Here is a 16,740-nt window from a genome sequence, read left to right on the forward strand (position 1 = left end):
AAAGTAGTAAAAAAAAAATATATATTATTTTCACTTCCCTCCTCGTGTCATTTCGACAGTGGACGACGTCCGTGTGATTTACTGACGCCGCGGCCGTTAGTGCTCGGTAGCCGCTCTGCTGAGACAGAGCAGCACACGATCAATGAGTAACCAAAAGATAAACATTCACCCGGCGAGCGGGAGACCGGGGGGGGGCTGCGCTTTCTTACGTTGTCTGTCTGCCTGTCTGTCTGTCTGTCTGTCTGTCTATCTATCTATCTGTCTGTCTGCCTGCCTGCCTGCCTGCCTGCCTGTCTGTCTGTCTATCTATCTACCTACCTACCTGTCTGTCTGTCTGTCTGTCTGTCTGTCTGTCTGCCTGACTGCCTGTCTATTTATCTATTTCCCTGTCTTCCTGCCTGCCTGTCTATTTATCTACCTACCTACCTGTCTGTCTGTCTGTTTTGAAAAGACTGTGTAGCACAGAGCAGAGCAGCTGCCAGATATCCTGTGTTGAGTAACCTGTCTTGCAGCATTTTGGGGCGGGGCAGGGGAGGCTGCCTGGTCTGTACCAGTCAGTGGCCGGGAGACATAGACACACACACACACACACACACACACACACACACACACACACACACACATATCCGTGTCAACACACTCATCCACAGAAAGTCAAAAGCAGAGTTTCTTGGAGATCAAGTTCATGACCTCCGTGTCTTTCATCTCCACTGAACGATCTCCACTGCATTTTGGGAAACATGTGAAGCCCTGTTTAACATTTGTGGAGCGATAATATTTAACATGATGATTATGAGATTCATCGTCTCACAGTCCGGACCCGGCTCTGTGCGCTGTGCGTGGGAGAAAAGATTTGACCTGGGGTTTTTAATTTGGACACAGGCCTGCTCTCCGTTCTCCGTTCCTATTTCCTTTTTTGCTCTCTTTATAGCGGTGCGATTCTCGCCGACTAATTGGGAATTGAATGTTCATCGCTTCGCGGTTTCGTGATCATTTCGGGTCGAGGGATGAGCGACTGCTTACAATTATACTGGAATAGTGCTTTTTCTGTACGATCGTGATTCCAAGCCCAGCGTTGGCACTAAATGTTAAAATAATTAATTATTATTGGGTTTTTTTTATATCTGAGCGTTTTGCTTTTAGGCGCCATGTAAGCTTTTACAAAGTTTTTTTTTTTTGGGGGGGGGTAAAGAGGAAATTTCATGTTGCGAAAAGCATTGTTTACAAACCATTATGGAAGTCAAGGTATCAGCATTAATACCGGCGTCCAAATTCCCTATCCCGATACTGAGCATTGTCTTCAACTTCTATATCCAACTTGAGAATGAGACTGTGTGTCTGAAAACGACCTCTCGGCTGAAGGTTGAATTCAAAAAAGAACCCTAACCCCAACCTCCTCCCCTCCCCCCCTCCAGGTGGAATTTGAGGACGTGATCGCCGAGCCGCCCGGCACCTACAGCTTCGACGGCGTGTGGAAGGCCAGCTTCACCACCTTCACCGTCACCAAGTACTGGTGCTACCGGCTGCTGACGGCGCTGGTGGGCATCCCGCTGGCGCTGGTCTGGGGCGTCTTCTTCGCCATCCTGTCCTTCCTGCACATCTGGGCGGTGGTGCCGTGCGTCAAGAGCTACCTGATCGAGATCCACTGCGTGCGGCGCGTCTACTCCATCTGCGTGCACACCTTCTGCGACCCGCTGTTCGAGGCCATGGGCAAGTGCCTCAGCAGCATCCGGGTCAGCACCGTCAAGGAGGTGTAGAGGCGGAGGAGGAGGCGGAGGAGGAGGAGGAGGAGGAGGAGGAGAGAGGAGTGGGGGGGGGGGGGGGGGCTGGAACACACGCAACGACACTCAGACGGCGGGAAGAGTCACGTCTGCAAACACACACACAAAAAGAAAAACGAAAAAAAACAACCGACAAAGAAATCAAAAGTGTCTCCCAAGCCGAGCGTGACTGTTTGGAGACGGAGGGGGATGCGATCGCACCACACCCGGCTCTGTCGTTTTGACTCTTTGTCCCGTTTTTTTTTTTTTTTTTTTTTTTTTTTCCCCCTCTCTCCTTTTTAAGGTTGTTGTTTTTTTTTTGTTCATCGTTTGGTTTTTTTTGTCCCCCCTGATCCTTCGCTGTGCAGGCGGCCGAGCGGGCGCCCTCTGTCTGCTCCTTCCCCTCGTTGGAAATGTGTCGTTTTTTTTGTTGTTGTTGTTTTTTCACGCCGTGTGAATTCCTTCCGTAACTTGCAGCCTGCAGCTCTGCCCCTGCAAAAAAAAATTTTTTTTGCTTTTCACTCCCTTTGCTTTGATTCGCCGACGATTCGCTGTGATGTGGTGGGAGGTTGGGGGTGGGGGTGGGGCGGCGGGGGGGGGGGGGGGGGGGGATTGTTTCACCAGACCGCCGAAAAATAAAAAAGCGGCCCCTGAGCCAAAGGCCTCCCAGAATCTTCTGTCTATCTTCTGTCTCCCGACGTTGTGATGATGTGATGCCACTGAAAGACGCTCAACAGTACATACTGAGCTATCACCCTGCACTACTCGCCAGCTTAGAAGACGGAAAAAAAAAACAAACAAACAAAAAAAAAAAAAAAAAACGGTCCTAAAAATCTCAATTTTCGGCCGCCGCACAAAGTATTCCTCGCGCGTAGATTTTTATTTTTATTTTTCTCCTCACGACACAGTAAAGCTTTATATTCCGGGGGCAGGTAAGTCGTCTTTCACCTCCGCGGAGGCTGCGGCGGTTTAAATGCACATTGTCACTGATGCAAGTGAACAACTTTTTACTTTCGACGCTATCAAGATGAAGAACTTTCTGGTTTGTGTGTGTGTGTGTGTGTGTGTGTGTGTGTGTGTGTGTGTGCGTGCGTGCGTGTGTGCGTGCGCAAGAAACCAGCGCCCTGCAATGTCGCTACGCCTGTTTTTTTTTGTTTTTTTTGTTTTGTTTTTTTGTTTTTTAACACGGGCTTTAAACGTCGGGAAGTCGTTGATAAGAGCACTGAGACGTGAAAATCTTCCTGCGCGTGTGAGGTCATCGCTAGGCTGCAAACCAATGTGAGAACACACTCCTCCTCCGTGGAGGAAAGCGACCGCTCCCCCCTTTCCTTTCCTTCTCCAGTGGATAAATCACAGTTTAAATAATAAATAAAATTAAAAAAAAAAGGGGGGGGGGGGGGGCGGGGGGATTAAGGCTCTGTTGACTTACATGTGATTTCGGCCCGGATTGGTTTTCACCCTCAAGCGCGTAAGTTGATCGTCTTCCTCGACTGCGGAGAATAAATGTTTCCGACAGAGACGACGGTCGCGCCGAGAAGCGGAGCTTGCTTCAGGCTCTGAAGGTGATATTTTGATGTTTTGGTTTTTTTTTTTCTTTCCTGCTTCTTTGTGTCTGTATCACGCCGTGCACATTAAAAATTCTATATCATCTGATCTGCGACTGCTTCCTGTTTTGTTCTGACAAATTGGTGAGACACCCACACACGTGGTATCTATCTATCTGTCTATCTATCTGTCTGTCTATCTAGCTGTCTGTCTGTATGTCTATCTATATATCCATTTATACGCCTGTCTGTCTGTCTGTCTATCTATCTGTCTATCTACCTATCTAAATATCTCTTGTTCAACATGTTCAATATGCCATTTTAATCCCCACATAGTTTATAATACACATTTTTAGATGTACTGCATATACTTTATTTTAAAGTGGATTTACACTCTTAAAAACTGCCAATAACTGAAATGTTAAATGTTGTTTTTATTTTATTTTTTTAAGAATTTAGACCTTAAGAAAATAAGAACTTTAAAAGAAAACCTAACCTTTACCTTAACCTAACCTTAGATATGGTTCAGTGTTTTATCATTGAAACGGATCTGGGGAACTCAGAGTGACTATACTGTGTGGTTGTTTTCATCCGGATGTCTAATCGTTCCATCTAGACACACAAAGGCTCAGGCCGAAAAAATACCAAGGTGATATGATCAAAGTTGGAGCTCTGTCACCGAGGAACATTTCCAGCAGCCTTCGCTCTCCAAACCTTCATTTTTGGCTTTTCCCAACGACACGTAATGCCCGTCGCGGGCGGTACTTCGTCCGTCTGGATAGGTACGTTGCCGTGGTTACCAGGGCAACAAATAAAACCTGCAAAGCAATTGACAAAATTCTGCAGTCGGTAGCTGATAATTCATGCACCGAAAAAATATGGAGCCCTGTAATACGGGCATGAATCAACATTCATTCAATTCATTTATCAATCTGAACCTGTTCGGCTGGAGCTAATGCGACTCAGGCGTTTCTCATTGTTCCAATCACTGACGCATGATCCTGACTAGATTTCCGAGAATGAGATCATTGCTTTGGGACGGAGCGTCCATTATTCAATTAAACCCCCATCATTTAAACTCAATCTGGTTTGCGGCAAGATGGCATGGCAGCCGCATGAGGCTTTACATTCACAAATTTCATTTTTTTTTCTTCCCTTCATGCAAATTGTAAACAACCGGCGCTCGGCCTGCGACCCCGGCAAACTGAAGCCCAGGTACAAAGGCCCGGTGGAGTGGAGCTCGGTCGTTCTCTTTCAACATAGAAATTTCCACCGCTTCACACCGCGGGACGACTCGCGGGAGGATGCGAGTGCACACACACAGCGGCGTGCAGAAATAGAGCGGTCGCAGCAATGAGCTAATGGAAGGAGCAATAACGCCCGGGTGGGAGATGACCCAAATCCCCAGACGAGGGCGACGGTTTGTGTTTGGTTGGTGGGTTTGAGGTCTGCAGTTTACCTGACGCTGCCGTTTACTTCCACTCAAGTCAAGCGTAGACAAAAAAAATGTTGTCGGGCTCCATCCATTAAATCAGGGCTTCCCAGACGTTTTCGTGACCCCTCCCCATCCACCCACCCCCCTAAAGAGATGGACACGGTGTAGAATTCCGGAATTTCCCCATTTTACAGGTATCTGATCCTAACTTGTCATGTGGTTTAACATTTAATGTAAACATTGCTGACAAGAAGTGCATCTCACAAAAAACACCGTCATTAGTGAGGTCGAGTATACAAACAGACATATATCACACATATATGGAAAATATATTTAATTTCGCTAATAAAAACAAAAACAAGTGAAGAAACAAAACATATTTAAAACAAATTGCGGCGGATCCCCTGCATTACAATGAAGGACCGCTAGAGGGAGTCTGAGCCCTCGTACGGGAGCCCTGCGTGCAATGAACGCATCCTGCGGCGATGCGGTGCAATGGCTCCCTCTAGTGGGAGGAAATAAAGGCGGCGCCTATTTTCTCAGCGTTTACTTTCCACATCCCCGGTGGTATTTTGCTTTATTTTAATATTTAGCCCCAAACACACACATCCCACGAGGCTGTGTCAATGTTAATAAACTACGTCAATCATCCCAAATGAGGCAAATGAAGTGTGACGTTTCAGAGGAACGCTGCACGTCCACTTCCACGATTGGCTGCTTGTATGCAAATGAGCTGTGTGGATCCTGCACAATGATTGGTCGATCAGTTTCCCGTCCAATCAGAGGCAGAGAACCCTGCTCGTGCCGGGAACCCGGACGCTGCGTTTCATCGCTTCAGAGGGTTTGTTGTTGTTTGTTTGTTTGTTGTTTGTTTGTTTGTTGTTTGTTTGTTTGTTGTTGTTTGTTTGTTGTTTGTTTGTTTGTTTGTTGTTTGTTTGTTGTTTGTTTGTTGTTGTTGTTTGTTTGTTTGTTCCTTTCTTACTTTCTTTCATCGTGTGTTTTGTTTGTTTGTTTCTTTCATTCTTTTTTACTTTCTTTCTTTGTGTGTTGTTTTGTTTGTTGTTTGTTTTGTTTGTTTGTTTGTTCCTTTCTTTCTTTCATTGTGTGTTTTGTTTGTTTGTTGTTGTTTGTTTTTGTTTGTTGTTCTGTTTGTTGACTATTTTTATTTTGTTGTTTTCTTTGTTGTTTTGTATTTGTTCCTTTCTTTCTTTATTTCTTTGTGTGTTGTTTTGTTTTTTATTTTGTGTTTGTTGGTTTGTTTTTGTTTGTTGTCTTGTTTGTTGTTTTGGTTGTTTGTTTGTTTTTGTTTTGTTTTGTTTGTTTTGTGTTTGTTTCTTTCTTTCTTTCTTTGTGTTTTGTTTTGTGTTTTTTGTTTGTGTATCGTTTTGTTTATTTGTCGTTTTGTTTCTTTCATTCTTTCTTACTTTCTTTCATTGTGTGTTGTTTTGTTTGTTGTTTGTTTGTTTGTTTGTTTCTTTCATTCTTTCTTACTTTCTTTCATTGTGTGTTGTTTTGTTTGTTGTTTGTTTGTTTGTTTGTTTCTTTCATTCTTTCTTACTTTCTTTCCTTGTGTGTTGTTTTGTTTGTTGTTTGTTTGTTTGTTTCTTTCATTCTTTCTTACTTTCTTTCATTGTGTGTTTTGTTTGTTTGTTGTTGTTTGTTTTTGTTTGTTGTTCTGTTTGTTGACTTGTTTTATTTTTTATTTTTATTTTGTTGTTTTCTTTGTTGTTTTGTATTTGTTCCTTTCTTTCTTTATTTCTTTGTGTGTTTTTTTGTTTTGTGTTTGTTGGTTTGTTTTTGTTTGTTGTCTTGTTTGTTGTTTTGGTTGTTTGCTTGTTTTTGTTTTGTTTTGTTTGTTTTGTGTTTGTTTGTTTCTTTCTTTCTTTGTGTTTTGTTTTGTTTGTTGTTTTGTGTTTTTTGTTTGTGTATCGTTTTGTTTATTTGTCGTTTTGTTTGTTTCTTTCATTCTTTCTTACTTTCTTTCATTGTGTGTTGTTTTGTTTGTTGTTTGTTTGTTTGTTTGTTTCTTTCATTCTTTCTTACTTTCTTTCTTTGTGTGTTGTTTTGTTTGTTGTTTGTTTGTTTGTTTGTTTGTTTGTTTGTTCCTTTCTTTCTTTCTTACTTTCTTTCTTTGTGTGTTGTTTTGTTTGTTGTTTGTTTGTTTGTTTGTTTGTTCCTTTCTTTCTTTCTTACTTTCTTTCATTGTGTGTTTTGTTTGTTTGTTTCTTTCATTCTTTCTTACTTTCTTTCATTGTGTGTTTTGTTTGTTTGTTGTTTGTTCATTTGTTTGTTTCTTACTTTGTTTGCTTGTTTGTTCTTAACTGTTTAGTCCTCAATAACATTCTGGTTGGCCATAAGCATAACAACCTAATAACATAACGAGGCCGTCAGTGTTGTGCTATAAATGTGTCGTCAGTATTTCAGACCCGCCACGTAATACTGCACGGAATTTACAATTTATTCCCAATAAGTGACTCAGATCCGGTTTGCTCCCTATTCTAAGTAAAGACATTGGGTTGATTATCATGGTTTAACTATTAACAACAATGGGCGCGCTGCTTCCCATTGAATCCGCTAATCCACTGTTGGAGCCACACTTTACTGCACTTACATTTCTCTACTTTTATGCGAGACGTCGTGTTTTTCTTTCTTACTCCTCCCTACTACATAGAAATGTCTTTGTAAAGAGTGAAATCTATTTCAGTGTGTTTTATAAGAGCCTACGTTGTACCAGGGACCTGGCGCTGCTGTCACATTTGCTTATTGATCCAGATCAAGACCCGTTTTCAATACAAAGAACAACACATCCCACCCACCAATTTCAACAATTACAGTTGTAGATCACATTTCAGTTATACTGCAAGTTATTTATGGCAGACTACTATAAAAACAAATTGTTATGCCTTTTAACTGGGAAACAGCGAGACCTTGTTTAACTTCCAAGTCTCTGCAGAGACCAGTGGACATTGTGAGACAGTCTAAACAGGATCAACATGTTGTAATGTCATTTTTAAGTATTAAGCAGAAATAACGATTTTTATTTTTATTTTTCACAAAATAACTGATAAAAGCATCGGTGGTATTTCAAACCTAACACTTATCATCTAACTGCGTGTTAAAAAATATATATTAATCGTTGTTTTCAATATTCCTCCTTTCTCTACGACAACATCCATACGCCTGGGACGCTTCACCACCTTGCAGGTGTAGTAGGTAAAAAAAAACACACAGCCGCGCCCGTACGCTGCACCGATGTGCCTGGTGGAGTTCTACTGTAAATCCTAAAACTCAGTAGTATTTGAAGAAAATTCAAATGTTTTCTCGTACATTACACAACAATTTGGAATTTTGTTGTATATTCGCGCTCCAAATTGCATGAATCGAGCAAGGCATATCAGTAAGAGCTTACGACCAAGCCTGACTCGGGCTACAGGCGCTGTAACTTTAGTGAAATTGCCAGTTTAGATTTTAAAACATAATATGCAGGCGAGACAATCTTCCCGATATGCAAACCTGGCAACCCAAAGTCGCTGAGTCCCAGTAGGAAATGTGAGTGCGGTGCTTGTGTGTTTGCTCTGACCTGCTGATCGGAGAACGTCACGGGAGGAGTGGTGTTACAAAAGGTGAATATAAAGGATGGTGTGGTAGGAAAAAAAAACAAAAAACGTATGCAAACGAAGTCGAACGGGGTGCGAAATTTGTTTGTTATTCCGTGTTTTGATTTTTCCAACAGGCAGAGGGAAGACCGACGATCAAAAGTCGAGACACACAAAATGTACGTAGAGACACACATGGCCAAGGTAGAGACACCTTTACCTATCACTCATATGCCTCACACTGTCTTAAAGTTAGAGCTGTCAAAGTGTGGGCGGATGACTCGGTGCATTATGTTACACGCCAGGAATTCAGCCGTCGCTCTGATCCAAGTGCTGGTGTAAACACTTTCAATTCCGCATCCAGTATTTGAAGTAGAAGAATAAATACCTACTTTTATAAATACCTGACGGTATTTAGTGAAAGTGAGGTTCCTTCATTTAACATTCTTCTCATGTAAACATATTAAAGTATTTTATGTTAAATATACTGAAGCATTAAAAGTAGCCATTAAAGTTGTTATTGGTTAAGACCAAAGTGTCACTGGTCCAGTTTTGGACGCCCTCATCATGTCCTCTTACTCTGAAGTACTCTGAAGTCTCAAACTGTGAAATTACAAACGATTCTGCAACACGTGTTGATGCTAATTTGAAGTGAATCAGAAATGTAAAAGATAATCCAAAAATCCAGTCAGTAAATTTCCACAATGGGGAAAATGCGGCTTAATCCATATATCAGTACAAAATATTTACCGATCTCTCGACGTGACCTCCAGTTTCTTGTATACTTTTTAAAAGGTTTTTATTCAATATTGGCACATTAAGCTCTTTCTTTTTTGCATTTTCACCCTTAGGTCGGGTGTGTGCGCGTGCGCGCGCGTACCTGTGTGTGTGTGTGTGTGTGTGTGTGTGCGGGTGTGTGTGTGTGGTCTCTTCAAGTTGCTGTGACTCAGTTTTCCCTCGGCGGAAAGACAGAGTGCAGATGACAAACACTGTGGCTCCTGGACGCCCGGGAGGAGACACCGGCTGTTTCCTAGACGGCTGTTTCCCATCGCCGTGGTTACGCGCCGTGCCCGCCGCTGGCAGAGGAGCGGCCCGTCACTTTGTTGCACTTTGTGATTTGCTGCTGTCAAAATGTAATCGCCGAGAGATCGTCTCCTTCCCCCGAGGTTAGAGTTAAGAGGGTGCTTCTCCGCGAGCAGGCCGGGATGTGTTTGGGTGACGTGTGTCGGGGGCGGTGAACCTCCAATGGAGTCTGCTTTTAACCTGTCGCCCAAGACGTCCGTCTTTTTCCCTCCCGATGAACGGTGCTTGTGATTATCTCCACGCTCGGGGTCAGATCTGCCGCGGGGGGGGGGGCCTTTTTTCTGAGGGTGAAGGGAAACCCGGAGATCTCTGCGTTGATGTGTTGGCGCTGAGGTGCGCGATTCCGTCATTTTGGCCCGACCGAGCAAAGTATTTTGAACAGCCCCGTGAATTCGTTTTGATCTCCCTTCCGCTGGGAAGGCTGTTTTCCAATGCGGCGCTGAGGACAGGCCACAGGGAGGGATCGTCTGATGGAGACATCAGACATAAAAATACAGGGTAGAACAGACAGGAGGCGATCGCAAATATGAGCAGATTGATCAAACGTGGAATTCACTTATTTCAGTCTTTCACTATATACCCCAATTTTATATATATATATATATATATATATATATATATATATATATATATATTATTTTTATATAAATTAAATAAATTATAAAATATAAGAAATAAGATGGTTTTTTTTCTTTAAGGACAGAACGAATCGAATGCGAATCCCCCGGCCTCCTGACGCACCGTCAGCTGCCGAGGCAGCGAGTTGCGGACACACGGATTCAGTGAGGTCACACGTCAGCGCCGTTCCTCCGCCACCGCCGGGCTCCTCCAGATGTTCGCCTCCAGCCCTCGGACACCTGGTTGCTGCGGTGCACGTCACCAACCGCCACCACCTGAGATCCGAAATCAGGTGAGGATATAAAAAATGACCTCATCCTTGGTGTCTCATAGGGAGCGAGTCGATACCCGTCACCTCAAGACCCCAACAAGCCGGTAAACATTAGGGAACATTATTTGTTGTTCTTAAAGCGGTGATCCATGACATCATCAGTCCCAGAATTCCATTTGAGACGGCTGTTTGGTTTCGGTTTGTTTTTGTTCGGGCTCTGGGTTCACCTTCGTTTCTTTTTTTTCCCGGTTCCTCGGGGTGGTGGGAAGGCAGAGAGAACGGACACGGAAAATGAGGACACACGTTGGCCGCGAAGCTGAATCCCCGGGCGAACGAAAGCTGCGTTGAGCTGCCACTTGAGCGCCATTTATTTCAGCGAAGGTTCTCCAGACTAAACAAGCAGCACGGAGTTGAAGAGCTCTTCAAGTCGTCCCAATAAACAGTTTAACGAGGAGTCTTTCCTCCGCAGAGACTGAGACAATGAATAGGGATGTAATAAGCCAATATACTGAAATAAATAAATAATACTTAAAAAATATATATATATATGTGTGTGTGTGTGTGTGTGTGTGTATGTATATATATATATATATATATATATATATATATATATATATATATATATATATATATATATATATATATTTAGTACATTTTAGGACACTCATAAACAAGATCTTGAATAATTTAACTAGTTTATCTTGTTAGAAAACTTGAAGTTCTGCACTTATTTGTCTGCATGAGTATTTATGTACCATGGAATTTTTAACAGATTGAGTTTATTCCGCCAGGTGCATGTACATGTACTTGGAATTTGTCATGGGGATTATTGGTGCAAGTCCACAGACGATTAGCATTAAAAAAAGAAAAAGCTTAACAGTGGAGTAATAATAAAATGCATTAAAAAAAAAAGTCAAGTAAAAAACAGAAAATGAAATTTGCTAAATATACGCAGATGGCAGAAAAACGCAAAACAAGAATAGTCAAATATATAAAATATACACATACATATGATACATATTTATATCTCTAAAAATCCACTGACATCACATTTTATTTATTTTTTTACAGTGTGTCCAGCACAGACCTGGTTAAATTTAATAAAATGTCCAAACTATTAAGCTTCTCAGATTCGGTTTCAGATTTAAAAAAAAAAGTCGACAGTAATATGAGTTAGACACGGGGAAATCACAGGTCATACAAAAATGTGGATGGAACTTCCTGTAAACCAAATTCAAATGAAGATACAATACTCTGTGACAGCACTGACATGTCTGCTTACACGACTGAATCTGGAGTTTAGTTTGAATTTTTTTTTTTTTTTTTGGTGGAACGGCAGAATAAAAACCTCCCCGACTCGCGTTTCTTCCCTGCATCTGCCATTACCAGCATAATTCGGCATAAACGGTTTGGGTGCCACTGTGTCTTTTTAAATTTAAAAAAAAAAAAAAAAAAAAGCGATTCGTCGCACCTACTTCGGTTTCCGTCCTCGGATCAAAACCTCCGCAGAATGTCGCGGAGCCGGTCCCAAAGTTTCATTTTCATCGCCGCAGACATTCTGACGATGAGGGAATTTAAACAAAGTAGGAACGGCAGAATCCCGCACGGCAGGGCTTTTAGACTGCAAAGCCCTTTCTTTTCTTTTATTTTTATTACGTTCCCCCGATGCCTCTCGGTGAGGGTTGTACCTGAGTTTCGTTGATTCTATCGGGGAGGGAAGGAAGGGGGACGGCACCGCTCCATATTGCTGAGATGATCTCCTCCGGATTGGGATCTTTTGATTTCCTGTTTTCTTCTAAATCTGCCACTGACACAAATAAACTGCGAAAGATCAGCACTCCTCTCTCTCTCTCTCTCTCTATCTCTCTCGCTCTCTCTCTCTCCCTCTCTCACATCTTCGGGGGACGAGGGACTGTATGAAAATACAAACAAATATTGAGAAAAATCCCAGACTCCATCCGGGGCCAAAAGCAAATAAGAGTACACGCCCCATTGAACGAGGCGCTGGACTGGCGCTGCTTCAGATCGAGCGTGAGTGGGGGGAAAAAAAACACCATTGTCTCTTATCCTGGGAAGAGAGATTGGAAGAATAAATGTATTTCGTAAGAAAAGGACGTGAAATGCTTCATGATGTCATTTCCAGTAGCTTGGAATTGCAGGCCGTTGATTACGCAGCGATCCATCCCTCTCTCTCTCTCTGGTCATTAAGTGCAACGATTCCTCCACCGGGTGTGTGATTAGAAAAGCATCTCAAAGCGACTCCACCCTTCCATGGATTTACGGCTAAGCGATGGATGCCGCCACCCTCCTTTCAATCGCCGCTGGACGAAGGGGGGGAGAGAGAGAGAGAGAGAGAGAGAGAGAGAGAGAGAGAGAGAGAGAGAGAGAGAAAGAGAGAGAGCGAGGGAGGAGATGAGAGCGAGGGAGGAGTTCCATCTGCAGAATGAAGACGCCGGGGTCTCACATGGGTCAAGCACATCAATCAGAGTTCACCGAGGTCGGACCCTCGGCCGCGGCCACCCCGGCCGGCAGTCACCCGGGGTTAGTGTCGACTCCCTCCACCTTCACCTCCACCTCCGCCCACCCTCGCCCAGGTGAAAAATATCCTCAGGACGGATGACGGGAGAGGCAAATCAAGACCGAGCATGTGCCCTGCGCTGCCCTGATAATGGCTGATGTAATCTTGGGAGGTTGAAGACTCTTCATTAGCTTGATATTGGCCTGCACCTTTGTATGTGTGTGTGTGTGTGTGTGTCTGTGAGTGTGTGTGTGTGTGTGTGTGTGTGTGTGTGTGTGTGTGTGTGTGTGTGTGTGTGTGTGTGTGTGTGTGTGTGTGTGTGTGTGTGTGTACGTGCATTTTTCCATGTTGCCGTTAACTATCAGTTAGGGTTAGGGTTAGGTGTGTATATATGACAGAGAGCATGTGTGTGTGTCCATGTTACCTGCGTTTCGGGCATGTGTGTTCGTGTACAGCCATGCGGTCTCCCCAGCAGATGGCGCCATTACAAGTCAGGCACATGCCCTTGCAATGCAATGTGAGTTGAGGGTTCCTCCCAAGCCCGCTAAAAACACACAGAGGGAGCTGTATCCCGAAGGCCGTCCAGCCCAAAATTACATGTTGTCGCCCGCGGGTCTGTGATGACGCGGGCACGGCGCACGAGCCGTGGCAGGGGCCTCTGTTTATCAGGCCGCGCGTCGGATGCAGATCATTCCTGGAGCGCGTGTCATCCAGGGGGGGTTTTGCGGATTCCACAATGCCGCCGGGCGGCGATTATGGCCGTGAGGTCGACCGCCACGCTGACCCTCTCCCCGGGTCTTCAGCTGTTCTCGTTTGAGAAAAAGAAAAACGACAAAAAAAAACAACATTGTTCACCACCGCACAGCCACACCCCGCTAGAGCATACAGCCGCGCACGGAAAAAATTCACACACCCTGAGTCGGACACACCCCGCTGTAAAGTGTGTCGGATATACCCCGAGGTCGTGCAAAAGCTCTGTGTATTGAGTAACTGTGCCGGAGAGGCGCTACACGGAGAGATTTTGGGGAAAGTCAAGTTCAGTTCAGTTGAGTGGAGTTTGCACGCAGCCATCAAACCACTCTGTAAACCGAGTGCGAGTGTACAAAACAGTAAATACAGTCCAATAAACTACAGATCCACGGTGTGAGATCCCTGCTTTAACCATTGGTCCCGTTGAAGGACCTGGTTATGGACTCGAGCTGCGAGTTAGACACAAACTTTGGACAGGTCTGTTTTTTTAAAGGCCACCTACTTGACGATTCACTGAATTTCGTCCTTCCTCGGCATTTTCTCCCCATGCCAGTAATTTGCCTATATTTGTTTGGTGCTGATGCTCTTGAGTTCGTCTCAGTTATATTTATGTCAAGCTCGATGGATGGATGGTTCAAAACATCAATTTTGACTTATTCTCAGGTTCGGTGTCCAGTCCGGCAGAGATGTCGCGCCGGGAACCCTTTGGATCCCCAGAGCTGGACATGTTAATCCGTCGGGCCAGGTCTGTTATCTCGGCTCCCAATGCCAATCTCCTCCTCCATCCTTTCCTTCGGCGGGGGGAATGGACAAAGGCTTTTTCTGTTATTCTCTGTGATTCATGCTGGTTTAGCCTTTACAACTTTACCTCATTATGATATGGCTGAGTGAGCCGCTTTGCCACTGACTCACATGGAGTCAACATCAGGAACCATGAGGAGTCAGGTGCCACTTGCCAAGCAGTTTGAGTAAGCTGACCAGAGGGTTTTTGTGAGTGTGTGTGTGTGTGTGTGTGTGTGTGCGAGTGTGTCTGTGTGTGTGTGTGTGTGTGTGTGTGTGTGTGTGTGTGTGTGTGTGTCAAAAATTTGACCTTTTTATTGTTCGATTTGATTTGATTTGTATAACTGTGCTCCTTGCATCCCTGACATAGCAATCATTTTAATTTTTAACTTTAACAATACAATACCTTTTTATTCTGCTTCTGATGTGTGCTTTACCAAACAGTGCGGACTTGGCTGAGCTTGGCGCCAGACCCCAGGCTCAGACGTCGCAAACTGAGCCTGCACTTTTTGATTCTGCCTGACAATAAATATGACTAACTCCTAAATTCGTGATACGTCCTCTGATTGACGCTCCAACCCATCAACGAGCACGCGGAGAACCTCGAAGGTAATTGTTATACTTGAATCGATCAACAGAAGTTTAGTAATTGATTAAAACAGGTCTTAATTGTTATCATCCTTGAATTGATCAACAGAATAGAGTAATTGATCAAAACAGGTTTTAATTGTTCAATCAACAGAAGTTTAGTAATTGATTGAAACAGGTTTTCTACAGCCGAACAACTGGGTGATCCTCGAGGATATTTTATTCTCCAACACAGTACGCTAGAAAATTTAGTGCGGTCCGCTACATGTTTACAATACATTGCTCTTTTTTTTTTTATCACAATGCAATACAATTGATATAGACAATCTTACCTAACGTTTTCAGAATATAAAATAGAATACAATATATATATATTTTTTATCTGTATTATTATTATTTTTTCATGGTGACATACATATTATTATGCTTTGACTACAAGGGACAGTTTAGGGGACAAGACAACCTGGCCAGTGGCCCCCGGGTCACTTCAGTTTGAGACTTCCGATGTAGAGTTGAAATGAATTGAAGAAGTTGAATTGACTACAGTTGGGATCTTTCACCTTTTTGTAGTTTTCGCAGCAGCAACTTTATTATTATTATTGTTGTTGTTGTTGTTGTTGTTGTTGTTATGATTAGTATTTTTTTATCATTATTATTATCATCATCATCATTATATTATTGTTGTTGTTGTTGTTATTGTTATTATTATTATTATTATTATTATTATTATTATTATTATTATGATGATGCATGGTTTTATATGTCTACTAGCCCCTCCATCTCACCTGAATCCCTTCTCCACCAGGACGCGTTCCGCGGGAGGCGGAGCCACGTGCGGGCGCAGCAGCACTTTGGGAGCCGCGCAACAAACACACGCGCCCCGTCCACTGTGACGCACTGTGGGTCTACTCCGCCGCAGAGCCGCCGTTGAAACCCAAGAGTCAAGAGGCAGAGGCACAGCTCGTCCGGAGCCCAAGACACACCGTTTCTTGGCTGCTGTTGTTGTTGTTGTTGTTTTTTCCAAAGAGGAAAGAAGAAAAAAGTTTAAAAAAAAAAGAAGAAAGTGTCCTGTTTGCGGTCCGCATCACTTCGGACTCAGAGGAATATGATTTAAACCAGTTGTCTTAACTTCCAGGTGAGTGGGTTGTTTTTTGTTTTTTTTGTTTTTACTCCCTCTGTTTCAGCAGAACGCGCTTTTCCCACGTTGTTTCTTATTTATCGAACGTCAACACGTGAAACTGAAACTTTTTTTTTTTTTTTTTGCGCCCCCCCCCCCCCTAACTTTGCGGTCCCGGTTCTTGACGGACGCGTCCACATCCTCGCTCGACTCGAAACGACCCTTCCGTGTTTGTTGTCGTGGGTCCGCGTGAGTCATTTTCCTCTTTAAGAAATCAAAACATTTTCACTGGTTTTCCTTTGGTGGAAAAACAGCAGAGACGCATTGTGCGCGGCGCAGGTGCGCGATAATGGGCACAAGGCTTCGCGACCCTTGTTACTCACGATTTTACACACAAAAAAAACCAAGACAACAGCAACAGGTTAGTCATATGCACCTGCTAACATCACTCCGCTAATAACATACTCTGTTTCGAGAAGAAAACATCAAGGAATTCAGTGTATGCACATCCATCATGCGTGTGCGTGGGACTGATAAGGGCAGATAAATAAATAAATAAATAAGTAAAACATAAGCATTTCTAAAGTGGTTGTTTTGTTTTTTTTAATGTTGTTTGTCTTGTGAGCTCATGCAAAGCCGTAATTTGCAAATGATCTAGTAAATACCCTTCTTTCTCTTTT

At 43.4% G+C, this 16,740-nt stretch overlaps 2 protein-coding genes across 2 annotated transcripts in view; both read left to right on the forward strand.

Annotated features, from left to right (window-relative positions):
* cav1 (caveolin 1) overlaps positions 1-1,778 on the forward strand; it is a 7,067-nt gene extending 5,289 nt beyond the window's left edge. Inside the window, exon 3 of the mRNA XM_080002162.1 lies at positions 1,416-1,778. Coding sequence (XP_079858288.1) covers positions 1,416-1,757 — 342 coding nt within the window. The 3' untranslated portion in view covers positions 1,758-1,778. The remainder of the gene's footprint in view (positions 1-1,415) is intronic.
* A 14,202-nt stretch (positions 1,779-15,980) lies between these two features.
* Positions 15,981-16,740, forward strand: part of met (MET proto-oncogene, receptor tyrosine kinase) — a gene marked incomplete at its 3' end in the record, with an annotated part of 62,340 nt that continues 61,580 nt past the window's right edge. The window contains exon 1 of the mRNA XM_080002918.1: positions 15,981-16,078. The remainder of the gene's footprint in view (positions 16,079-16,740) is intronic.

This window comes from Zeus faber, assembly GCF_960531495.2.
Source record: "Zeus faber genome assembly, chromosome: 6".
Lineage (NCBI taxonomy): Eukaryota > Metazoa > Chordata > Actinopteri > Zeiformes > Zeidae > Zeus > Zeus faber.